At 35.8% G+C, this 25,808-nt stretch overlaps 4 protein-coding genes across 5 annotated transcripts; 3 read left to right on the forward strand and 1 right to left on the reverse strand.

Annotated features, from left to right (window-relative positions):
• Positions 1–1,123: 1,123 nt before the first annotated feature.
• On the forward strand, positions 1,124–5,680 carry LOC118437500 (ABC transporter G family member 23-like). Its single transcript, XM_035856532.1, has 9 exons — positions 1,124–1,172; positions 1,604–1,709; positions 1,790–1,819; positions 2,170–2,284; positions 3,449–3,600; positions 3,666–3,734; positions 3,801–3,933; positions 4,956–5,172; positions 5,503–5,680. The coding sequence occupies exons 2-8, from the start codon at positions 1,606–1,608 to the stop codon at positions 5,088–5,090; spliced, it is 738 nt and encodes a 245-aa protein (XP_035712425.1). The 5' UTR covers positions 1,124–1,172; positions 1,604–1,605; the 3' UTR covers positions 5,091–5,172; positions 5,503–5,680.
• LOC118437491 lies at positions 5,143–6,938 on the forward strand. Its single transcript, XM_035856520.1, has 7 exons — positions 5,143–5,172; positions 5,503–5,680; positions 5,760–5,881; positions 5,971–6,041; positions 6,106–6,368; positions 6,456–6,542; positions 6,620–6,938. Exons 1-7 carry the CDS (start codon positions 5,143–5,145, stop codon positions 6,631–6,633), a joined length of 765 nt encoding a protein of 254 aa, XP_035712413.1. The 3' UTR covers positions 6,634–6,938.
• A 9,932-nt stretch (positions 6,939–16,870) lies between these two features.
• On the forward strand, positions 16,871–20,424 carry LOC110855521. 2 transcript variants are annotated; one of them, XR_004836072.1, is made up of 4 exons: positions 16,871–16,980; positions 19,215–19,368; positions 19,569–19,719; positions 20,269–20,348. XR_004836072.1 is itself a non-coding variant. In XM_035856356.1 (4 exons), the coding sequence occupies exons 2-4, from the start codon at positions 19,220–19,222 to the stop codon at positions 20,345–20,347; spliced, it is 330 nt and encodes a 109-aa protein (XP_035712249.1). In that variant the 5' UTR covers positions 16,871–16,980; positions 19,215–19,219; the 3' UTR covers positions 20,348–20,424. The 2 variants fall into 2 exon arrangements, 1 of the variants encoding a protein (XP_035712249.1); XM_035856356.1 differs by having other exon boundaries at positions 19,569–19,670; positions 20,269–20,424.
• A 3,367-nt stretch (positions 20,425–23,791) lies between these two features.
• LOC110855683 lies at positions 23,792–25,045 on the reverse strand. The gene is made up of 4 exons (XM_022104094.2): positions 24,919–25,045; positions 24,471–24,855; positions 24,202–24,407; positions 23,792–24,139 (listed from the first exon to the last, which is right to left on the reverse strand). Exons 1-4 carry the CDS (start codon positions 24,971–24,973, stop codon positions 23,874–23,876), a joined length of 912 nt encoding a protein of 303 aa, XP_021959786.1. The 5' UTR covers positions 24,974–25,045; the 3' UTR covers positions 23,792–23,873.
• Between the last annotated feature and the right edge of the window lie 763 nt (positions 25,046–25,808).

Raw genomic sequence — 25,808 nt, forward strand, 5'->3', positions numbered from 1 at the left:
TTCATCAAATCAGTAGCTTGTTGAACATTTCGTGACCCTTTTGCGAGTTCGAAGTTATCCCTGTCGTTACCGTTGAGGTCAAAAAGGAGATCACCATTGAATTCGAGGCTAAATTTAATATCAAATGTATCCAGTTTAAAATTTGACGACCTTTCTGTGACCTTTTTGACCTTGACAGTCATGGCTTACAATGCCCATCTTCGAACATGAACTTTGCTTTATATGAAGTACTTATGTTCCAAATTTCAAGTCAATATGTTTAACCGTTGTTGACTTATGTATGAATGGCTTGGACAGACGGACGCACGGGCAGATAAATCTTATAAAGGGGTTTCACTCATTAAAAAAGAAGCATGTATACACGATTGTTTATTAGTTGGTAAGTTATCGTGCGGACGGACAGACATATCAATCTCACAAAGTAGTTTCACCCCATAATAAACAAGTATAGAAACAAGCTGAAACCTGCTTCTACCTTGTTTCCCATCAATTTGATCAGATATTTTTGCATACGTGATGGAAGTGCATAATAATATGGCCTTCGCATAAAATGCATAAAAATGCAACCGACTACACGGTTGCAGACATAATTCACACGACCAGAGACGTCTCGTCGTTTGAAGCATGGTAAGAGGAAAATCATTATATAAATTCTCCTTTATCAAGATACAAGATATAATATTTTTTGTACTTAAGAAATATGACCTCTTGTTTTTATCTTGATTATGCAGTCAAGGATTTTGAGCAAGCACACAAACGAGAATTATGCACATTTTATTGCATGACTTGCATCAAGTTTTAAACATGCTTAACCTGTTTTCATGGAGTTTCCCACTAATTTGTAAAGGTATTTGTACCTGAATCGTGAAACTGTGAAGACAAATCTTATCACTCAAGAAAATTATGTATGTGTGAGCATGCAAATTGTGTAATATTGGTGGCTATGGAGACACGTATGTATGTATGTAATTAGTGACGTTGGACAGGATTCAAGTACTTGCTACATATGTACATATAAGGTGGGATTATTTTTTGTTAATTATGCATTTGGTGATGGCAGATTACACGTTTATATTACAAGTTTTATCGCATGCAATAGCTAGTGCAACATTGTTGCTGCAACAAGGAAAACGATAAGGTGCAACAAGGAAAACGACAAGTTGGATTTAATGGTTATCTTTTTTAATCGTTTTAAATTAACAATGGAACTTTTTTCAAGCTACAGTCGAGTAGCGAGTTATATCAAAAAATCAAAGCCAAAAATTAGGAGTCACGTGACACTTATTTATCTGTCCGTTAAATGTTAAATGGCCCCTTTGAAGAAAAATATTCGCGGTTAAGTTCAAATTTTTGAGCAAATTTTCTCTTGCTTTTTCCTCCACGGGGCGAAAACCAGGAAAGAGTCCGAATTTTTACCCCCAAGATTTTTCTTCAAAGGGTCCATTCAACGGAAAGATAAGCGCCACGTTATTCCTAATTTTTGGCTTGATTTTTTGAAATAACTCGCTAGTCGATCCCGGTGTAGCTTGAAAAAAAGCTCCATGTCAGTTGAATTAGTTTTCGGGTGTTTGAATCTGTTATAATATTCCAAATTTATGCATAGCAATGACCTTAAATGATGCGGTTAACATTTCGTCGGCGTATAAGTCATACCAGGATGGATTCCCTGTTTTGTCTGGGTTATCGATGCATGTGGAGAAAAGCATTATGTGAGTTACATGTTTTTAAATTAAATAAATAACCGTTTTAAATTAATGTTTTAAAATTTTATATCGCGGGTGAATTTCAGTTACGGACTTCTCGGAGCTAGTGGATGCGGGTATTATTATTTTTTTTACAAACAATTGAGGTTTCTGTGTAAAATTTGACAACGTTGGGGCGGGTTATCTTCTCTTTTTATGCAAATATCTCCTCCAAGCCTGACCATTGGCAAATTATGCCATTTTCAAATTGTACACAAATTACTTTCGTGATCAATTGAAATCCGGTTGCTTTAAATCGGTGAGCATCCATCCGGAGACCACTATTGATAATGTGCTCAACCATTATCGAAACTCATCCCTTCAGTTTCAAAATTTACTTGTCAGCTTTCGAACCGCAATCTTTCTTGAGGCCCAACCTTGTACACAATTATTCACACAATTATTTCTAAAAATTGTTTCTTTTCAGCAAAACCACGCTGCTTAATTGCATATTGGGCCTGACAAGATTGGATTCTGGCCATATTTCTGTAATGGGTAGAAATCCTGACACTAAATCTGTAAATATTGGTCACATGCCACAGGTCTTTCAAATTTTATAGACATTCAGCAAATATTTTTTATTGGGGTCGCATTTAATGGCGACCCTAAGTGACTGAATGGGATACCCTAAGAACTAAACCCTACGGTGGACTGAATGGCCGTCCCTAACAGGTCGAAAATAATAGCTAATATCCGAATCTCGACCCTAAAGTTCTAATAGTTAAAAATCGTTGATTTGCATCATTTTAAGGTAATTACATCTCGATTATCTTTTATTGAAACCATATCTTTGAATTGGTTCTTAAATTCATAAAAAAATTAGTCAACAACAATTAGGGCTGCAGCCAGCTGGCTTGCAGTTATTTGGGCTCCCTAGTCCACGTTCCCAGGAAGTACATCTTTTCAAATATGAGAGATATTAAAATCTCTGCGAATGTATGCTAGTCGGATTAAATGCTCACAAATATGCAGCTTTTGAAATAATTGACAATTACATAGAGAAATCAACCAACATACGAACTACAGACACTCAAAAAAATAAGTAAAATTTACTCATCATTGAGTAAAAAAAAAGTGGATGACCCAACCAAAAGGTATAATTTATCCAATCATTGTGCAAAATTTGTCCAAAGTTATGTACGTAAAATGTCCAACGGGTGGGTAAATTGTGTACAAAGTTGGTTATTTTTAACTTTTGGTACTGTCAACCTCTTTTTTTACTCAAATTTGAGTAAATTTTATTTATTTTTGTTTAGTGTGTATAATTTAGTTAAATAAAATATATTGGGAAATTGGGGGAAAGTTTATGATAAATAGGGATGGTTATTGGCAAGTTAGGGAAGGCCATTCAGTCCACCATAGGGTTTAGTTCTTAGGGTATCCCATTCAGTTACTTAGGGTCACGATTAATATTTGCCCTTTTTATTGTGCTTTATTATATTAAGCGTACATATGTGCCTATTCACTATTTTATCGTATCCTTAGCATCGTAAAATATTTTACGAAGAAGTAATAAGATGTCAAACTTTGTAAAAATCCTAAAAATCTAAGAACAATTACGAAATCGCGTAACCGTTGTAACTTAATACAAAGAAAACTAAGGTTACGAATCAAAAATAAATATTTACCCTCATTATGTTAAGGATCGCATCTAAATAATTATTGCATATTTGATTATGTACGTGTTTATATCCGTATTATGACAGGATGTCGCCTTATACCCGTTAAAGATAAGTGAGATTTTTCAATATTTTGGGAAACTATTGGGACTAACTGATCCAGAAATACTGACCCGAAGTAAAGAACTAAAAGTCGTAGTAGATTTAAGTGATTTAAATCAATACGTTTCAACCCTCAGGTGAGTTAATTAATCGCTAGAAAATTTTACAAAATGCGAATTGCTCCATTTCTTAACTTATTTAGCGGAGGGCAGCGTCGCCGCGTCTCGCTCGCAGTGGGTTTGATTAATCAACCAAAATTACTGATTTTGGAGTAAATTTTTGGCTTTATTTTAACGATTTAATTATGACTTGCTAATTTTTTATTTTAAAATTTAAGTGAACCAACCGTAGGGATTGATCCTTTGTTAAGAGAATCAATATGGGATTACTTGTCCAGTTTGGCAGCTACCTTGGGGACCACAATTATTGTAACTACGCATTACACCGAAGAAGCTCGAAGATTTAACAAGGTGCGTGTGGTTTCAAGCTTCTTTAATGGTTTAAACTTTTTAATTATCTTTTTGTATTGAAAATCATTCGAAAAAGATTGGAATAATGCGAAAAGGTCGGTTAATTGGAGAAGATTCTCCAAACAATGTAATCAATATGTACGGTGGAAGTTGTTTGGACGATGTGTTAGTAACGCTCTGCAAAATTGATGATGAATCAAACCTGAAAAATATGAATTGCTTGGAAACAATTGCATCTTATAAAAAATTAGACGATAATGATTCTTTGAAAACGCTTGAATTAATCTCCTACAACAAATCAGAATACTCAAGATGTTTCACTGACAATTCTAACAACGAATTCATTTTAACGGAAGACAACTCCAAGGAAAAATTAGATCGGAAACTTTCTGGAAGTCTAACAAAAATTAAGACGTTGACAAAACGTAATTTCTTAATCAGTTACAGAACGCCAGCGTAAGTGAAAATTTTACTCCAAAATTAAAAAAAAATAGTAGAAAACTACATACCCAACTACAGTCAGCAAAAAAAGTGAATACACCTTAACGTATTTTTTATTACGGTATGATGCCGTGCACTTAGCGCTTTGAAATTCCGCACACAGTTGTATAAACTAATTGGCGATTAATTCCGCGTCGCCGATTTTTAAGGTCACCGACAGGTCAATGTCAGAATTTTTTTAGCAATTCAAAATGAGAGCCAAAAAATAAAACTCGATGGGTAATTTTTTTTCGACTTTCTAATATGTTTTATTGGAAACTACAAAGCCTTACGAAGAAAATGAGCTATCATATCACCGTGTACGATTTTTCTGACGCCCACGGGAATTTTTCGCCAAAAACGGGTTTGAGGCCTAAAATCGTGACCGCGGCGAAATTCAACTATTTGAAATATACAAAAGCATATATGTACTTGCTATATTTCTTGTGAAGAAAAGGGTCTAATTCCAAAATACGAAACATATTCAATTCAATCATGTATATTTACTATTAATTATAATTAATTAATTTTTGTAACTATAGATACATCTCAATGACACTATTGCTACCCTTGATGCAGGCGGTTGTTACATTTTACACAATTGGAAGACATCCAGTTGGACAAATTTTAGCCGTGTCAAACCAAGAAGGAAGTTGTCACCATGGAGTTCAGTCTAAAATAAGGGCACAACTTGAGCATCCCTGGAGTTGCGGTTTCTTAGAAGAAATTATGAACGACACGGAGCAAAGGATTTTTCTGGTATGGGCAGAAACAAAACAAGAGCCATTTACATATTTGCTCACAGTATAAAGCCTAGTACGCACGACGGATTTTCCAACCTACACGGTAGGTTCTCTTGTTTGTATTAAACTACTCCCTGACTGTAGTAAGGGTACTTAACTACTAATAGGAGTACTTATGTGACTTGAATTGTACGAAATGGGAGTGTGTCTTCAAGTCAATTGCAAAATACTGCCTATGTTTCTTTTCACCTTTTTTGCTAAATTTTTTCACGTGGAAAAATCGTAGATCCTGAGTACCAGGCTTAAGTCATAAATACGCCCCTGTTAATCTGTCCCTTATAATTAGAAAGTCTACGAATCCAAGGAAGCGGCCAGACATTCTGTCGAAATTGGAGATACGATTGGATTCATGCATTTTCCAATAAATTTTTCCCAACACAATTTAAATCGCTTGGCTTTTCACCGCTTCGCTGCAAGTGAGGATTTAGTCGGAAGCACGGTCCAAATATCACTCGATATGACAAGTATGCAAATAAGCTTAAAAATAAGTTTGAACCACGCATCTGATGTATTTAATAGGGCACCAACAAAATACCTTTGCAGACAAAATTACGACCAGTTTCGTAGTAGAAACGTTACAAGAGAAATATTTAAAATTTGTGGAAAAGATGGTATCACGAACTAAACCAGATATGGATTTACGACAAATTCATATTCCTCTCAAGGTAATAAATCAAATTGTTTGTATTATTTATTCCTTGGATTAGAAATAATGAAAAAGTTAAGTTTTTACAAAATTGATTCTGAATTTTAGTTCAATAACGATAACTCGAGCGGTTATCAGTTTGGATGGCAGGATTACTTGCTACCTGCCTTTATTCCGATGTAAGGAAAAATTTGTTATTTTGGTAAATATTTTTCAAGAGAAAAATGTATTTATTTTTTTCAGAGTGATCTTTTTGTTTTCGATGATTTGCGCATTTTCCTTGATTAAGGATCAGGAGGATGGGACCCTTAATAGGTCACAGGCGTGTGGAGTGGAACTCTGGCATGTCTATGTTTCCTACTTCGTGTCCGAATCTCCTACAACTTTGGCGCAAATTGGAATTTTCATTATAAGTCGTTTCCTCCAGGGTGGGTATACGAATAAGGGGTCCTTTTGGTTGTGTTTCGTGAATGCGTTCTTATCAGGTTGGATCGGGATTGCAATGGGTATGCGGCTTTGGAGTTTTCGTTAATCGTATTTTCGAAAGGATATGTAATTTCATTTGGTAAGCAGATACAAATTATTATTTGCAGGGCTACTAGTCGCGACGGTTTTGTCTCGAAGTATGGAAGTCGTTGTCTTCTTGCTACTTGTGCTGTTAACCTCGCTTTATTCAAGTGGTGAGGAAAACTTATAATTAAATGCTTTCCTTAATAAGAAATGCACACAATTAAGGTTCTAAACCACAAAAAAACAGGGAAAACCCCCTAGGTTGGGGTTTTCTAGAAAATTTCCGAAAAATACCAGGACCTGGGTTCTTCTCGAAAACTCCGCTGCTTTTCGTAGCCCAATTGATTTACTGCATCTCTAATTTAAGGAATTCCATTTTTAATTCAAGTTTAACGCTAAGATAACTTCTGCTCTGAAATTATCAATTCCATCCAGAACGTATTTAGGTCGTACGGAAACGGTTTTAAAATAGTGCGACCAAAATTTTAAATTATTTCCCGATCAGTAAGAGCCTACATTGCACTATGTTTAAGTGTTTCTTACCTTCACCTAAAATGGAGAAACAACTTCCTTGTTTAATAAACTACCTACTTTAATAAACCTTTGTATTTTAAGATTAAACTCCTTAATTGATACCAAGTTTAATTGATTAAGCGACTGAAATGGTTTCAATTATGACACAGGATTTACTTAGCCTTTGGACTCTGTAAGCAATCCGTATCGCTGGATTTGTATGTATTTAAATCCCATCACTCCTCCAATGATGGCAATCAGACGTGTTTGGAACAGTGCGTGGGGTGTCGAGCATCCCCTCGTTTTTGGTACATTACTTGGATAATATTTCTAACAAGTGTAGGCCTAATTGTGGAGAGAAGGCAGCGAAATCAGTAAAACTTGGATTTAAGTTTTTCAGTTAAGTACTGTATTTGCACAATATGTATCAAGGGGTTTTAGATCTACATACGATAATTACAATTAGTTCTAATCACCCTGCCCCAATTCTTATGAGATCGTCACGACGACTCGTCAGGAACATAAGATATTAGGAAAAGTCGAAGTAGTCGTAATTGGAGAATAGCTATATGGATGTATTACTTACAATTTATGTATTTTATTGAGTGGATAACGTCTTGGAAAAATTGTAAAAGTTTAATATGAGCTGCTTAGTGCTTAAGAATATCTATTTACGATATACATATTTTTGCATATTTGTAATATATCTGGAGATGTTAAACGCCACATTAAAATTAAGTGAGGATTAAAATAAAACTCAAAATTCTTGTGAAATACGTCTGTTCGGTCTCAATTATGACTGCTGAATGAAAATCAATTTGATGTGATAAGTTTTGACTGGTGTGTTGAGCTACTACAGAAGAGGGTGTCAATTTTTTGACGTATCTTTCGTGCTCGTTGACTTGTTTTAGAGGAAGACCAGGCAAAAGGTTGTCATTCTTTTTCGCATCGATGTCATCGATTGTAATTTAAGAAATTGTTATTTGAATTCCGGGTGTGACGATCAATTGAGCATATCTATTTTTAAATTATATGCTACCACCCTCCATGTGAAAATATGGGAAAAAAATTTGAAAAAATGCGAATGTACACTCGGTGAATTTAGCATTAGACCTTAAGTTGCATTTGACATTCGACTTCCCTTATGATTACGAATATTTTGATGCATTCAAAGTTTCAAAATTCCAAAATTTGCGGTTTTTTTGCGTATACATAAATCGCTAAAACACTCGGGTGTGTACAACTTTGCAGTCTGACAACCTGATGCCAGATTTTTCTCCTTGGGATAAGCTAAATTTTAAGCTTTTGTTGTCCGCCTACAAAGTTGTGCACACCTGAGGTTTTTGGGATCAAAGTTTACGGGGGAGGGGCCTCATAAGGCATACAGCATACTTAAAGTAACAAGTATTCTTCGAAAAGTTACGCTACGAGGCTTATCATTGTATTTATCAATTTTTCAGATAAGCAAGATTTAGTTCATCCAAATCGAGAGATAGTGAGACAAATACGACACCATGGTAAAGACGATCAGCAGTGGTGGTGGACATGCACTAGAATCCGAGTTTTTGTCTCACTCTGCCTCTCTCTCGCCACAAATGGAAATCAAATTTTCGACTCCTGTTCATTTGGTTTTCCTCTTTAGACTATTTAAATCTAGACTCACCTTTACCCTTTGCCCAGTTAAAGTCACTCCGGATTAAGTATGCATGGTTTACTTAACATAGGATTTAGAATGAATTCATTTTTTAAAAGTGTAACATTATTAGGTAAGACCCTTTGACGACAATAGAAAAATCGAATCCGACAGCAGCCAGCGGTTCGGAAATAGGCTTTATTTACACTTGCAAGAAATGTCCAGGCAAACAACTTGGTGAGAAAGAGAAGGATGTCCACCGACAGATGCATGAAAAGAAACGGAATAGAAGTAGACGGTTTGCTAATTTTGTATACTAGCGTATAAGCCCGTCTCCCGCCGGGCGCGAGCTTATTTGATTGTCGTGAAAATAAAATTGAGTGGAATTCTGGAAAACTCCAACCAATTAAATTTTAATCTATATAATAAGCTCAAATTCTGTCACCGACGGAAGTCAAAGGAATTTTCAAAGAACGTGAAATTGATGGTATGAGTTGATGATGAAAGCTGATGGTAGGAAAATTAAAATATTTAAGAAATCTAAACAATGCTCATGGCATACTGTATATTCTTATTTGGTAATAAATATTTGGTCACAACGAATGGGTCCAAGGAAAATCAACATCAAATTGTTATACCCGATTCAAAATCTGTTAACAAAGACCCATTTGACGTGTTCGACATATGTCACATTTGACTTTGTCCACACGGTTAGTGGTGTGTGGCATGTCAAAGCGCGTATGATATTATACTCGTGCTTAGATTTCAAAATCTCTGCCAGTAGAAGATTTGACTAATTCATCTGAGGCCTCATTCCCTTCGCGAAAGGAATGGAATTCTGATTCGATTCTTAAATCCACGTAGTCTGCACATGAAGGGAATGGAGTGTGTATAACATGAGCAGCCGATGAGAATATCGAATAACCGCGGGGACATTTTCCCTCATCCCTCTGTCCCCACCCTTCAGCGGCCTCTGTATATTTCGTCTGTCATTGGGAGCGGCATGTTCCTTATGTAACGCTGCAGTGAGAGCTGGTTATGAGTCTTGACAAAATATGAAATAGCTACTTAATCTGAAGTATATCTAACGAAAAGGGGAATCCGAGCCCTTTCCCTTCATGCCAAGATGTCACTACTTCGTCTGAAGTATATCTAACGGGAAGGGGATTCCGTTCACTTTCCTTTCCCATCGTGCAAAGATGTCACTACTTCGTCTGAAGTATATCCAACAGGAAGAGGGAAGGAACGGAATCCTTCACCATTCACTTCACTGCGGCTCCAGCCCGCACACCCCCAACAGTTTGATAACCACATCCCAATGGGGCAAAACCAAACAGAGGTAGTGGCCATCTAGGTGCGCGACCCCACAAACAGATGACACCCAACATTTGGGGTGTAATCACTTCGATATGCAAACTCCTTCGCTAATATCCGGCATCCCCTATTCCTTTCAGCATAGCGATAACTGTATAGTCCACACATGAAGAGAACGGAATTCTATCCCCCTTCCCTTGATGTGAAGATTTCACTACTGCGCCTGAAGTATATCCAAGGAAGAGGAAGGGAATTCCATTCCTTTATAAGCAAATATATTTTGTAATTTAAACAATCCAGTATACATATGGTTGACCCATGAATGGAACGGAATCTGTTCTCCCTCCCGTCATTCAGGCATATTGAAATATATATCTCAGGTTTGGGAACGGGCTGGAACGGAACGGAATGCACCTTAAAGGAATAACTAATTTCCCTTCGGTAACATTTTACACCATTCATTGGGTTAATAGGCAAATTTCCGTGATAATGTCTAGCATCCCCATTCCCCCAAGAGCGATATCCCAGGGGCCACACCCTCCCATGCCTCCCAGCCGAGCGATAACCATATCCCAGGGGGCACACCCTCCCTATCCCCCCAGCAGAGCGATAACCATATCCCAGGGGGCACACCCTCCCTCTCCCGCTATCAATGCTAATGCGCAAATCATCGAAAAAGAAAATATCACTCTGAAATAAGAAATAAATACAGGATGGTTTAAAAATCACGCTACAAGGGAAGAATTCGTAAAATTCCATCAAAATTTTGTCTGTGAAATCTAACATTTTAAGAATTTTCTCATCAGTGTCTCCATCAGTTATGATAATAATTAATAAAAATCTCAATCCCAAATGTTGAAACTAATAGAGATTTAGGGGCTTTTCATATTAAAAATTTTAAATTGTAGAGAGAAATTGAAACCATCATGTACAAAAACATTTACAAAAATATAATTGAGAACCTTCATAAAAAGGTTCTCACAAAAGGTGCGATTTTGTAAATCCCCTTCCCCCTTTAACTAGTGTCGCAAATATCATTGGAGCCCCTCTCAGGTTACATAATTTATGAACATCCCCATAAAATTGTTCCCAAAAAAAATCTATATTTTCTATATCTATATTACTATATCACGTGTATGTAAGTAGAAAAGATAATTTTTTAGTGAATGGACACTTAGCACATACTAGTTCTGACCATGACTTAGTATTTGTAGTCCGCAAATCAAATAAGAAATGAGTTCGAGTTGACTCATGAGCCAACTCATTATGGATTTTTTTTACTGCCAGTTTGTCCATTTCGAGATATTCACCTTGATGAAAGCAAGCTGCTAAATCTCTAGTCAGCGATTTGTGATAAAATTACTCACATTTTTCGATTTTGCACATTTGCAACCTCGGGAATCACTTTTTCTCCAAATATTTCAAGATTGGATTCGCTGGGCCGGTTGAAATAAAAAATGGAAAAATGTGTAATTTTCAAAAAATTTTGAATGAAAAATTACACCGTTACATACATACACATACTAAACTGTCCTCTCCATACCCGTCGTCATCATATACCGATTTGTTGATTAGCTTATCGAAATTGGCACAACAATTTCATATTTGTAGATTTTAGTCTTCTGTAGATGAAAATTATAATTGGTGATTACCAATATTGTTCTCAACGGAAATTTTATTTAAAAATCATACGTTTAACGAGATTTTTAACCCCTTTTGAACGTGTTTATTTAAATAAATATTTTACTCTAAACAAGGTGAGTCGATATGACTTGAGTTTGAGTCGTTAACATTTGAGTTGAGTCGAGTTTGAGTTGATACTAATTTGAGTCGAGTTGAGTTTGAGTCGGTGATTTTTCTTATTGAGTTAACCCTCAACTCAGCTCAACTCAACTCATTGGCAGTCCTAGTTATTGTCGCCGTTTTGCGATGTCAGACTCGTGTCAAATTCGTGTATAACACGTGTGCAGGAGAGAATTAACACGTGTAAAACTCGCTTTATTCTCGTTTACTTTTCGGGTTTATGCATTACTTAAACACGTGTTTTATGCCAAATAAACACCAAAAATTGACCCAATTGATCCCGTTCATGACACGACTTTATTTCATTTTAATTATTACAATTAAGGATAAAAGACTCAAAGCAATGATAACGTAAGTATTAAAAATTACATCTTATCCGACTCCGATTTGAATCTCCCTCTTTACCAGTTTTCTGTGCTTGCTGCAAGGGGGATCTCACCAATGCAACTATACACCATTTTAACACGTATTAGACACGAGTGTTTGTAACAAAAAATACACGAATGTGAAACACGAGTTTTGTCTTGAAATATCCACGTGTTGTTGAACGCGGTGGATTTTGGTTAATGCAACCGAGAAAAACACGAGTATCCACAGTATTTTACACGAGTTTGACACGAACCCCACGGATCTAAATCTGAATTTTACATGTTAATAAGCACATCGTGAATGGGAAAAATAATTTGAATTTTGGTACCCGTGATTTTGTAAAAAAGGGTTCATTTTTGTGTATGTAATATTTCTATGTTAAACTCAAAGGCGGCGTTCGAAAAAACGGGGATTATCTAGAAAACCCATATGTAAGAACTTTTTTGTGGACTTTTGGGAGGTCTTGAATAAATGTAATTAATCCAAGAATCCAATTTATTCAAGCTAGGATTTATGTGCATGCTAGTGATATTAGAAATTCAATTCACATGTGAAAATCCTGAAAATTCCATGCTGAATCCGATAACCTAATTAGTATTGATGAATAGTGGAGTTATGTATGGTTTAGGGAAGTTTATTTCACCTTGCTTCAAAGTCTTACAAAATCCCACGAAAACCATGATAGCATGGGGGTCTTCAGGGATTCGATTACAATAAGAAGCATAAAAATTTAAGCCCATAAAAGCCAGAAGTGGCAGACCCTACTCAAATACAACTGAAAAATACCTCTCATTGCTGTGGAATATTCAGAAGATAAAGTTTACTTTAATCAGTTTCATTTTAATTTGTATACTACAATTATGCCAATAAATTACTTAACATATCAGACAATTTTTGGCGCCCTCCGGCGCCCCTCGGCGCCCTCCGGCGCCCCTCGGCGCCCTAGCGCCCCGGGCAACTGCCCAGCTTGCCCGCCCCACTCACGGGCCCTGAACAACGCGAACATATTTGTAAACTTATTGACCCTATGAAAGGGGTGGCAGTAACTTCGCAGGATGATATTAATCAAGTGTTAGCCAATCAGTTTGTTATCAAGTCGGACAGATTGATACCTGAAAACATCCTACAGGAAAATATGCTAACATATTTTTCAGATACAAGTGAAAAGTTCCCCACAGTTAGCTTTGAGGAGGTTGAGAAAGCTATCACAGAGAATGCTAAAGATAGCCCCTCAGATTTATATGTACCACTTAAAATTATCAAACGTTGTAAAGACACGGTTGCGTTACAATTAACAATATTTTCTAATATGCTACTTAATTTTTGTGTAGTTCCACAATCGTTCCGCTCAACAGTTGTTGTTCCCATTTACAAGGGGAAGGGGAAGAAATTGGATCCTTCCAGTTATCGCCCAATCTCCATGATAAATGTGTATTGCAAGATTTTCGAGCGATTACTGTATACACCATTATGTGACAGGATCGACGCCAAATTATGTAATCAACAGCATGGCTGTAGAAAAAAGCGCTCGTGTCAAACTGCACGTTCCTAATTCACGAATTATGTTTACTCCGCACTCGATAAAAAGAATGGGTATTGTGTTGCTATTTACTATGATGCGCGCTCTGCGTTCGATAGCCTCGATAGATCTATACTTATCAATAAGCTAATGCAACAATTTAATGTACACCCGAATTATATCAGTCTGTTATATAACTATATGAATCAAAGAGTGTTCAAATTTAAAGTTGGTCATAAATATTATGATAATCCCACGGGTGTGGTTCAAGGAGCGGCCGGGAGCAGTTTGTATTATTCTGCGTACCAGAATGACATCTGTAAAGTTATAACAACCCCGTTCCTTTTGTATGTAGATGACTTAGTTATATACTTAGCTGGTAATGACCTTGAATTGTTAATGAAAGCAATGACTGAGCAAGCAAATATTGTTCTATAGTGGTATGGTATGAATGACCTAAGTATTAACTATTCGAAAACCAAATTTCAAATCTTTAGTAAGCCGCGATGTAATGTACCTTCTTCTTTCTGTAAACCCATAGTGTTAAGTAATGGCGAATCGATTGAGAATGTAAGTGTTTTCAAGTACCTAGGTGTGTACATAGATTCCAGTCTGAGTTTTAGTGATCAATACGAACAGGTAACAAAGAAGGTATCTAATAAGCTCGGGTACTTACATAGCGTTAAACGCCACCTCACTAATAAGGTAATGGCAATAATGGTCAACAGCCATATACATTCAGTCATGGATTTTTGTCTTGACATCTGGGCAATCCATTCTGACGCTCAATTAGACGCAGTTCAACATAAAGTGAACTCGTTTCTAGTGAAATTCTTTTATCCTTCTCTAGCAAAAAAGTATCGATACCGGAAAAACACGCGGTTTAAGATAAATAAGCAATCAATTAATGTGAATGATCTATTAACGCAGTTAAATCTCCTGTCAATTAAAGAACGTCGTGACTCATTTTTGTACAAATATGCGTTTAAAAAACTTCTGCACTCTATTAGTTCGTCTTCAGGGAGGCGTACTTGGCCCCTATTGACCGTCCCATCTTATACGTTTGCACAAAAATCGATACATTATCGAGCAGTTAAACTTTGGAACAAACTACCTAGGGATTGGGACCCCAACATGAGTTATGTTAAATTTGTACAATCATGTCGTGAATATATAATTTATAAGCGTTCTGAGGACTATTATTATTATTTATGAAGTAAGTGTTAGAACAATGTAGTTAGATATTAATATGCTTTTTTATATAGTTATAGCATTTTGTGTCATGGTTTGCAAACCAGTTATTGTTAACTGATATCCATTTACACGTGAATAAAAGTTGAAATGAAATGAAATAGTACAAGGCCTCAGAAGAAAAATAAGATATCGCAGGACCAGGCTGGATTTTTTGACACTGGAAGATTTCGACAAGGACAGTTTTAGAGGCCTGAAATCCTTACCGCGGCGAATATCAAATAATTGATTAAAAAATATACAAAAGCAAATATATTGAGAATGTACCCTTGTACATATGTAATTCAATTCTTTGAATTTCATAGCGGTCGCCGTTTTGCAGACTCTGAAGAATATAAACGAATTAAATATTTAATACCCGCATCCACTAGCCCCGAGAAGTCCGTAACTGCAATTTAGGCGCAAGTAATTAATATCAAATTTAAGATATTAATTTTAAATGTTCCATTACTTAAGTTCAAAATGCGCAACTTACATAATGCTTTTCTCAACATGCATCGATAATCCGGACAAAACATGAAATCCATCCTTATATGATTTATACGCCGATGAAATGCTAACCGCCTGGTTTAGAGTCATTGCTATCAATTTATGATATTATAGCAGCGTAAAATACCCGAAAAGTTATTATTTAATTTGAAACAATTAAGCAAGATAACTAATAAATCCACCGTTTTCCTTAACACCAACAATGTCGGACTAACAATGAACGTAGTAAAATTTGTAATAGAATGGTACAAATATTTTGCCCTCACCAATAAGTCGGAAAAATTATTGTACCTGAAATGGGTCAGTATGTATGTATATATGTATCTGATGTCTGTACTATGGATGCGCATAAATAAATAATTGCCTGCATAATGAGAACAATTACACAGGTGATTTACATATACATATGAATAAATTTCTGGAGTGATAAGATTTGTCTTCACTTCTTACGTCATAATTCTGGTTACAATCAGATGCAAATGCAATTTACAAATTCCTGGAAATCCCGATTCGTATGATGTATTATCATGGTTCCATTACATGCGCGAATACATATATACATACATATGATACCAATTAGGGTTATCCCCAAAATACAGCACTGTACTTGAGAAGATTTCACATTGGGAACTTCAAGATAAATATTTATGTACTCAACAAAATTGAATATGCATTCACCTTAATTAGTCTTCATATTGTTACTTATGCACATATGTACATAGGTAACTTGCATATTAGATCAGGATGATAAGGTACTTCGGTTCGGCATGTTCAGTAAAAATAATAATAATGATTTGTTACTTTTATTTAAATAGTTTGGATGATACATATATATTATTTATTCATTTGACTATAGAACTGCCTTCGCAGAATATGATCAGTTTGAAATGCACCAATTTATAAAAAGCTAAATGACCAGCGCCGTAAACAACTGCAAGTGTCCCTATCTGAATTACAATTCTTTAAAACTTCCAATATCATACGACTGTTACCGGCAAATGTATGCACATACATATGTACATATGTACCAGATATGTACATATACACACTATAGTAACGAAATGTCTTCTGAGGGAAATAAATTACCCTCGGGTTCATTTTTTTAAATTTTCGTTTAAGTAAAATGTACATGCATACATATTTGAACAGGACAAACTTCTGAATAATAATTGCATCATTTTTTACGTATCATACATAGTTAAATTGTAACATTTACATATTTCCCTTATATCTTTCCCTGTGTGTAAATGCCAAACACCAGTCATCTCCATAATACTGTACATATGTATTTTCTAAGGGTACCCAAGCATGACATGGTTTGCATGCTTGCTGAACAAAGGAATTCGTTCAGGAACAAAGGGACCCTCTTAATTCAATTGTGCCTTGCCTTCACCATCATCTGCCTCCAATCAAATTTAATTGCTGCACAGTAATCTCCAATTGGTTGCTAATTTTATCCAAAAATCTTCAATCTGCACACAAGTAAATGCGCCTCAGTAATTAAAGAAAATTTAATATTTTTCCAAAAATGGAAAATTTTTATTTAATTTGCACAACTGGAGTGGCATAATTATGCAATATGTACTTTATTGTGCAAACGGCGGCCACTTGCACATCAACGAGGTCGTGTCTGCTTTTTAGTTTATCATTCCCATTTGGAACAACAAAACGGAAGTATTTTAAACTATAATACCGACAAGCCGACCACAATTTGAAGGTAAGAAATCTAAAATCGTGATATGCAGTAGATTTTACTTCTTTAAAAACCTGTTGCACAAAATGTACATATGTACCTATGTATGTACATATGTACCTATTTCAAATTTTACTAGCTTCACGTAAGAATAATATGACAAAATATTTCTGACACGAGGCAAATAAATATATATAAAACAACGTTACTACAACATCCTTCTAAAACCTTTATTGTATTGGAAGGGTCATCCTTTCCGTCCCTCGCACAATTCCTTGTCCCATCTGTTAGAAAATGTTTCAGGAGGTTCCAGCATACGTATGTGGGTTAGTAATGGTGATGTGCATGAAAAAAATCTTAATTCTGGAGAGGCCAGAATAAAAGAACGTATTTCTACTGTTGTCCCACTTTCCCCTGCCCTTCGGTAGGCTTACACTCAAAATAAGGTAGTAATGAATCATTACCATGCGGAATGTCTATGTGGCTCTACCACGTAGGTTACGATTTGTCGTAGAGATGATAATAATCAGTTCAGGGAAATTCAAATTTAATAGACTAAATCCTATAGCAGGTGGATCACTTGGAATTTTGCCGCGTAAATGGTCAAAAATGATTTTTTGAATTTCAAATTTTTGTAGGTTATTGTAAACATTACTCGCGTAATATAACCACGAAGAAAGGAGGCCTTAATCCACTATCCACTTCGTATTTAGTATTTTTCGACGCGTCAGTCACTAATGCTTTTTCGGAAGACTTCATTGCTAATTTTTTCCCACCGGAACCGAAATTTTCATAAAATATCTACGGTTTCACAAAGCAGGGAGTATTACCTCTTACATAGAGTCCAAAATGTTTCGATGGGGCGAAGATAAGAGACATTTGGAGGGTTTCCATTTTTTAAAATCAAACGCCCATTTGATCACCATATATTTTGTTGCCAGCCAAACCAGAAATTTCTTGAAAAATGTGTAACAAAATTTTAATTTCTCTTCGGTTTTTACTTGAGTGATATATTTCCCATAAAAAATTGCATTCCCGGAGCTTCTGTCACATCTTTAAGGACGTAGGACTCGTCGTCAGTGACCAATTTTTTTGGTAAAATTTGGTTGCAAAGCGTGGGAGGTCATGCGTTTACCATTTTTTCTTGACCTTCCGTATTTTTTGCTGGAGATTTGTTTGTACACGCTTTGACCCATAACTTATGGGCCTTAAAATGATGAAAGTAGTTTGTATTTATCTTTGACCTCTTAGCCGCATCAGGCATGGACGTGGAGCGACATTTTCCGAAAATAAATTCAATCGTTTTTAGCTTTCAAGGGGTCATTATGATGGTTTTTTATCGTGGTGCGTATTTGAGGTTGATATTTTCGGATTCCCCATGAATTTTTATGTAAGTCTTAAGTTTTGCACGGCCACGCCTTTCTCTGTTGAAATGTAGGCAAGCCTCCTTCGACTCTTTGTCGCTCAGATTTTGGTACTTACAAAAAATTCGTTTCCAGATTTCCTCGCTTTGAAATGATGTACGAAATTTCTCTTTCAAGGAAACCTTATGAAATTTTACGGCCAGGGAAGTAGATATATTCTGCTTCTTCCACAATAATTTCCGATTTTAAAACTTGTTTTTGACTTCCCCAGCTACTAAATGACCAAGTGATCCACCTGCTATAGGATTTAATCTAAAATTGAACTTGAGGAGCTAGATTTAGCTCCGAGAACTAAATCTAGCTCCAGATCGGCTAAATAAAGCCGGAGCTAACTTTAGCTCTTCTTCGGCTAAATCTTACCCTCTTTCCTTGACTGCCTATACATTTCTCACATTCTCCAGTGTTTCTCATGTTACCCCAGTGTTTCTCACGTTACCCCAGTATTTCCCAAAGGTACCAGAAAAAAACTTCTACGTTGAGTGTCAAAAAATATACGGCACTCAATGTTCAAAAATTTCTAAATTTAGAAAACATTTTTTTAATCTAGAAATAATCTATTCGGTACAAATATGCCAAAAAATTCTGTTAAAAAAACTTCAAGTTTTTCGTAAGTACCATTAGCAGCAGTCCTCCACTTAAAAATAGTGTTGCTATTTAAAACACAAATATACCTAAATTCTATATTAAATTAACTGTACAAAATCCTGACATCCTACCCTTTATCCAGATTAATGCATGACTGAGACTGTAATTATTTTTTCAAAAATGTAACGATATATGTATTTAAGAGTGTACAACATTAATAAGTAAATAAAAATCTTTGACAAAAAATAGAAAAAATGGATTCCGACACCAGCTCCGGTTCAGACACGGGTATTATTTACACTTGTAAGAAATGCCCTGGCCAGGAATTTGGCGAGGATGAGAGGGATGCCCACAGAAGGATGCACGAGAATGAAAACGAAAAGAAACGCAGAAGAAGGAGACGGTTCGTAAATTCTAAATTTAATTACCATTTGTTCAAAAAAAATAGACACAAAAATCTTAGAGGTTACCTGGAAGAGTTTTTTTTACATATTTAGAACCACAAAAATTCTTAAGGAATTAATTCTGTCTCAATTTTTTGACGGAGCATAATTTTTTGGATCCCTAGGCAGTAATTTTAATTAATTTTTTTAAATATTACAGACGGGACGCATCACCCGCGCCCTCATCGATGGCGGGAACGAGCAGTTTGTTTGTTGAATACAATCGGCCACCAACCCCAAAGAAGAAGAAAACTCAACTGAAGTCGGATTTCGACCGGAAATAATTTTTATTTTCCTTGGTGAAAGATTAAGTAAACAAACACCTGTACAAATCCAATATTAAAACAAGACCAAGTCGCATTCATATGTGACCATTGCAGAGTGGTATTGTCAAGTTATACCGGTAGTAATAACCCGGTATTAAAACTTCACCATTATATCGGTAGCAAATTTTTTTCGGTCCGGTATAATTTTGATGCCAAACCATGGTAACTTTAATATCCAGAAATCAATATTGGTACATACATACGTGCATGACTATGCCAGATTTCTACCAATATATCTTGTCAGGTTTAAATTTAACCGTGTCAATCTTTAGAATTATGTCACCTAATGTTGGTGCTTTATATACCAAAACCAAAAAAATACACATTCTCAAAATTTTCGCACCCTGAAGGATTTTCAAAATTCTAAAACTGGTAAAAAAATAGGGGTAAGACGTTTGAGGCAAAGTTTGTAAGCTCGAAGAAACCTAATAATTTCAAGGAACCAAAAAATATGGGTTTTGCTAATTTCTTTCCCTCCCACGAATTATTAAAATTGTCCCAGTCGAAATCCAACTTATCATTTCGCATTTGCAGACCTCATGAACGGGAGCGACGTAGTAGGGCAACAACTGATTATGCAGAAAAGTCAAAAAAGAACAAGAAAACGAGGTAAGTATTTTATTTGTTTATTATGCTCCTATTCGTTCAAAACTAATATCTAGCAAAGTCTTCACACGTTTTAAAACGTCAAGTCGCTGGTTATCATTGATAACGATTTAATTATGCATATATTTATTCAATTTTTTTAACGAACATCAGATGAAGGTTGGAAATAATGTATTTTTAAACAAAATCAAATCAAGGATATTAATCATCTGCTAAAGAACTTTTGCGATTTTTTAAGGCATATTACTTTTACTTTTGAAAAATCAGAAGCCTGTAAATAAATATGTAGAAGAATTTGGCAAACAAAGTTTCAGATTTTGATTTTATTTAATCATTTCAGGGTTAGTTCTGGATGACTAAACATCCTTTTTTGTTTTATAAAGTTTTGTTACACATATATAAGTAAGTGCAGATGACGTCATACTCAACAATACGCTACGTGTGTGTGTTTACAAGGAAAAAAATAAAATCTGTGTTATAAATAAAATAAAATCTGTGTTGCAAAGCAAGAAGTTATTTACTGCTTACAGATGTACATACAGCTTACAGGTTACAAGAAATATCCATATCATATCATTATTAATTCAAACTTGTACATATATTTGAACAACTCTAAACATGTTTTATCATTAAGCATTTAAAATGTCGAATACAAGGACTGTACAAACATACTCATATGCATCTATATTATAAGCTGGAAATGTCTGTCGGCAACTGAAGCGAAAGCAAATGTTCCGCAACGGAAGTGAAAGTAGACAAAGTGATTTGCATATCAACGGCGTTTTAAAGTTGATAAGTTAGTTATCCCTGATTTGCTGGTCAGGTTATCAGCAAGGGAAGTTATCGAAAATTATAAGTTCGGTTAAGCGGTCGCATGGAAATTAATTATTCAATAAAAAGTAATACATTAATGAAAGCATTTTTACAGAATTATAGAGGTGTTATAGAATTTTCCCGTTTTAAATTTTCAAATTTTGAAATACGTGAAAATTTGTAAACCAATATATGAACTCTTGTCAAAAGATCCGACGCATAAATTATGCAATGGCGATAGGCCATTATTATACGGCATAATAATGGCATATCGCAATTGTTGTCACATCCAAAACAGTCACATGTCTTTGGAAAAACTATTTCGAGTTTGAAGTTTAACTTCGGAATAAACTATTTTTGTCACGATGTTAAAGGAAAAATTAGTTTGTCTCACTCAAGCCATGACTTCATTTTAATGGGTCATTTTGGAATGGATTCTTTATACAATACTTATCGTCTCTAAACCATCCTAGTTCTTTCGTTTTTTGAATACATTTCTTTTATTCAAGTTTTTGAGCTCAAAATTCGAGAATTTAAACACAATTAACTACAGGTCAAACTTATTATATTCCATACCAGACAATGCTTACCCCTACTGATTGAATTTTCCAGAAGAAAAGAGTGCCACAAACGTGAAGAATACATGCATGAATTTATTTATTGAACTGGCGAAACCGTGGAAAAAATGGGACATCTTAATAATATTTCACATGATTTTTCCACATTTCTCTGGCAACCCCATGTGAATTGTATCCGATAACCTTCTGCTCCGGAACGGGAGAGGAATTTGTCCGGAATTGTTGCAGCTTTTATATTGGAAAAATGCGTATAAAAGTACATTTACATAATTTCCTCCCCAAAATCTGCTTACCTCTAGAAATGTGTATCTAGTGGTCTCAACGGAACGGTTCGGTTCGGTATTAAGAAAGACCGGTTCAGAACTGAGAACCGAAATTCAAGTACAGAAACTGAACCGAACATTTTTAAGTGGAACCGCAACCGAACGGGATCCAAAGAACGGGTAGTGTTTACATACCTACTTAACATACGATACATAGGTGCCACTAAAACTTGGGATTCTAAGTCATAATTTAATTTCGCTAACTTTAGAGGTGTAACCGGGTTAAAATTCAATTTTGGTAATTTTGGTGGTGTAACAAAGTTAAAATTTGATTTTTGTAAACTTTTTGGTTGAAACCAAGTGAAAATTTCATTTTGGGAACTTTGTAGGTGCAACAAAGTCAATGGAACTTTGGTGTATAGCTCGGAAAATTCAGAGAAGTTTTTCTAAAAACATAATGCTTTCGCTGCTTGATTTAAAAGGTCCGGTCCACACCGAGCCGGCCGGTTTTTTCTTGGTTCAGATCGGTTCTCTGTACCAAACCGTACCGAATCGGAACCGACGGTTCCGGTCAGAACCGGGAACGGTTGAGACCACTAATTGTATGTTATGTTGATTGAGTAAAAATGTTTTGTTATATAACCCAAATTCACCCGAGGGAAGGAAAGCTGAAATCAAAAAAGTCAAATATAAAAGAGGTAAAGTTCAAGGCCACTGGATATAATCTAAGCAAAGATTAAGAACGAAGCAAGTTCAAGGTGAAGTACAGGTATGGAAAGGGAAAGTTATTGGGCAGTTTACTAACGAAGTAGGCCAGCATCCAAAATACTTACGCAGACGCTTAATATACAGACGAAGCGAAGAGACCCTTCTTTTGTGTTTTTCTCATTTATAGCAGTGCACTATGCGTGTATATCATCAACAACAAGGGAAGTGAAACGTTGAGAACCAAAAATTCGAGTTTTGCATTGAGAAAAACCTCACAGCAGCATTCCTTAGCAGCGTAAAACGATTTCCTTAGAAACATAAAATAATTTCCTTTGCAACAAAAAAATCCTCAGCAACTTAAAAAAATTCCTTAGCATCAAAAAAATTCTTTAAACTCAAATAATTATTAGAATGGTTTAGGTTGAAGTGGAACGAAAAGTGGTACCACTTTTTACCGGACAATGGGGAAAAGTGGACAAAATACAATTTTTATCACTAAATTGAATGGGAAGTGGGAAAGACTAAATTATGGCGTGATATGAAACAAATTTGTTAAGGTTAAGATTTTAAAAATCTAACTTCATATTCCTGTTCCCCGTGTAATTCTGAGCAAATGAGTAGTTCATGACACGGCTTAAATGTGAACAATCTTAAAATTTAACATGTGGGAACATACCATATTCCAGTAAAAATGTAGAAAATTGTCCATACATATTTATTATATGTCAAAATGCTCTTAATCTTGTGGAGATCACGAATACGAAGCCAGATTATGAAAAATTTGAATTTAAAACAAATTAGCAATCTCCATAACTAAATAAATGGTGGCCATTTTTTCCCATTTTGGTGGGAAAAGCCACTTTTCCCCACTTTGTGCACCTGCCTTGCGAAAAAAAGTTTGGGAAGGGAAATTTGCAACATTGATCCTAAATAGTTGCAATTCACACTTTTTACGTTTACATAAATAGATAGTTTGAAATTAAGGGAAGTACATAAGATGCATGAAAGACTTTCACTTTCATTGATAATGGGAGCATTTTGTTATTTCAATTATGTATGAGAATGTGATAGGCAAGATAAGTAAGTAAGTAAGTTATACATAGGTAGTTGCATTTTATTAGAATTTCCAGTTATTACAATTCGTCACGGCTAAGCTTTTGGATAACTGTAATTAAGCCACCCTTTGCCACACTCGGATGGCAAAATTTTGTGGCCTAACTTCACACCCAGCTGTGTGAAAACTTTGTCCCCGGATGTAGTGGTCCCATCCACTGCTCCAGTCATCCGTTTTTACACCGGTGGACCATCCGTTTTCTGGAAGCTCATTTAAATCTGGCGCTTCGCCCCCAAACCTAACATGTGTTATTCGGGGGGCACAGGCACCCTGAAGCGCACCCCATGCAGCAGCATTTCCTCCCTGGGCTCGAAAAAAGCTGCCTACGTCCACCCCGTAAAAAAATTAATATGAGCAAAAAACCAAATTTAGTGGGGGTCTTTACCAGCATAGTTGTTCGTAACATCGCGCCAAGTCATCGTTGGCCATAAAATGTTTGGAGGCTGGTTAAAGGGATATTCCACATAAATGAATCCAATCGGAAAGGACTCTTTCCGTAACTTGATGAGTTCCGTAATCACTTCGTCCAACGTCATACTAGGTTGACGTTGACAAGCAACGACGTGACTTCTTTGGCAAGATGCGTCAGCCCTGTTAAATAAATTGTTCGGACAATTAATATTAATTTTATCACATAAAAAACAACTTGGTCACCATAATGCCGGAGATTTAGCGTTTGGAGGTCTGATATTCATACAACGATCAGAATCATTAATCGTCCGTGGGTAGCCGTCTGCCCAATTTGTGTACTCAAGGATATTCCCATCGCTCCAGATGAAACTGGATGTAGGCTCGTCAAATCTGGCACCGAGCCAGATGTCGTCAAATGCCTCGGCGAAGAACAAGTTGGCGAGGAAGTTTTGGTAGTCCGCGGTCAGCACGATGGGTAAACTCGGTCTCGGTTGGACGGATTGGGAGGCTTGACTGTCGCAAAATGCCTGTGCCGCGGAGTAGTTCATCAAGGAGGTTTGGAAGACTTTAACGCAAACATCCGAGTTGTAAGGGGTCCATCCCACGTCACATTCAGCGGCAGTGGAAGCTATGTAAAAGAGTAGGGTCGAATTTATTTTTCTGACAAAAGTTAATTTAGTTTATGTCCTACCTTGGAAATAGAAACCGCACCCAAGAGTAAAGATGGCAAGAAGTTTTGAAATCATTGTGTACCGTTGATTTGCCAGAGGGAACTAAAGCGATTATAGAAATGTGAAAATCCTCGCGTTTTATATGGGTTTCTCCAGCATATTGTGATTGGTTATCAACAAGTAATAAATATATGTACATGTTATTGCATATTACGCATTTCCCAGTGACATTCAGTGAAAAATTGTTCAGTGTAATTGTTGCTGAAGTTAATTAAGATAACGAATCAAAGGGATCCGGCGGCTGTTCTGCACGTATTGGTTAAATCAATTATTGAGCAAGTACTGGCGGTGTTCAATCCTTTATAATACTTACTGACGTGGATGACAATATGTAGAAATAAATAAAATTATGTCTTTTGATAAAAAAGGGAGCTTTAGAGGTGACATGTATTTAGATTAATATGGAATTACGTCATACGCCTGACGTCAATACGAACACGAATTATCAATTTACGTATGTAGCGTGGATTTTTTCTTTGGTAACGTTTTTGATGTTAAATATCTTCGGAACGGTTGACGGTGGAAATTCCTGTTATTTTTTTATTCGAAAGCCAATCTATTCTACTGTAAATACATACATTGGGAAATATGGACGGTTTCAACCTTTATATCCTTTCTTGACCAGGGAAGGGCAAGTTTCATTTGCTCCTCTTTTAATACTTTCTAAATTCGATCAAAAATTTTATGATTAATGTGAATTTTTTTGTAAATATCCAGATGATGAAAGTCAATATAGCTTGCAGCAATGGTTCTATGTACACGGTCCCTCCTGGGTTAGCATTTTAATTTTTACATATATTGTTATTTTCTGTCATAATCCTACATTCAACATTGAAGAAAGTTTAGTTGG

Source organism: Folsomia candida, unplaced genomic scaffold (genome assembly GCF_002217175.1).
Source record: "Folsomia candida strain VU population unplaced genomic scaffold, ASM221717v1 Fcan01_Sc013, whole genome shotgun sequence".
Taxonomy (NCBI): domain Eukaryota; kingdom Metazoa; phylum Arthropoda; class Collembola; order Entomobryomorpha; family Isotomidae; genus Folsomia; species Folsomia candida.

What these genes read in the sequence shown, in the direction of transcription:
- LOC110855683 (XM_022104094.2), bottom strand. Translation starts at nt 24,973, where the DNA reads ATGATTTCAAAACTTCTTGCCATCTTTACTCTTGGGTGCGGTTTCTAT. An exon ending in GTGCGGTTTCTATTTCCAAG is followed by an intron (nt 24,856 to 24,918) that starts GTAGGACATAAA and finishes TCTTTTACATAG; the next exon opens with CTTCCACTGCCGCTGAATGT. An exon ending in GCTAAATCTCCGGCATTATG is followed by an intron (nt 24,408 to 24,470) that starts GTGACCAAGTTG and finishes TTTATTTAACAG; the next exon opens with GGCTGACGCATCTTGCCAAA.
- LOC118437500 (XM_035856532.1), top strand. Translation starts at nt 1,606, where the DNA reads ATGACCTTAAATGATGCGGTTAACATTTCGTCGGCGTATAAGTCATAC. An exon ending in CTCGGAGCTAGTGGATGCGG is followed by an intron (nt 1,820 to 2,169) that starts GTATTATTATTT and finishes GTTTCTTTTCAG; the next exon opens with CAAAACCACGCTGCTTAATT. An exon ending in AAGCTCGAAGATTTAACAAG is followed by an intron (nt 3,934 to 4,955) that starts GTGCGTGTGGTT and finishes TTGTAACTATAG; the next exon opens with ATACATCTCAATGACACTAT.
- LOC110855521 (XM_035856356.1), top strand. Translation starts at nt 19,220, where the DNA reads ATGGATTCCGACACCAGCTCCGGTTCAGACACGGGTATTATTTACACT. An exon ending in AAACGCAGAAGAAGGAGACG is followed by an intron (nt 19,369 to 19,568) that starts GTTCGTAAATTC and finishes TAAATATTACAG; the next exon opens with ACGGGACGCATCACCCGCGC. An exon ending in AAGAAGAAAACTCAACTGAA is followed by an intron (nt 19,671 to 20,268) that starts GTCGGATTTCGA and finishes TCGCATTTGCAG; the next exon opens with ACCTCATGAACGGGAGCGAC.
- LOC118437491 (XM_035856520.1), top strand. Translation starts at nt 5,143, where the DNA reads ATGAACGACACGGAGCAAAGGATTTTTCTG. An exon ending in CGGAGCAAAGGATTTTTCTG is followed by an intron (nt 5,173 to 5,502) that starts GTATGGGCAGAA and finishes CCTTATAATTAG; the next exon opens with AAAGTCTACGAATCCAAGGA. An exon ending in TTGGATCGGGATTGCAATGG is followed by an intron (nt 6,369 to 6,455) that starts GTATGCGGCTTT and finishes TATTATTTGCAG; the next exon opens with GGCTACTAGTCGCGACGGTT.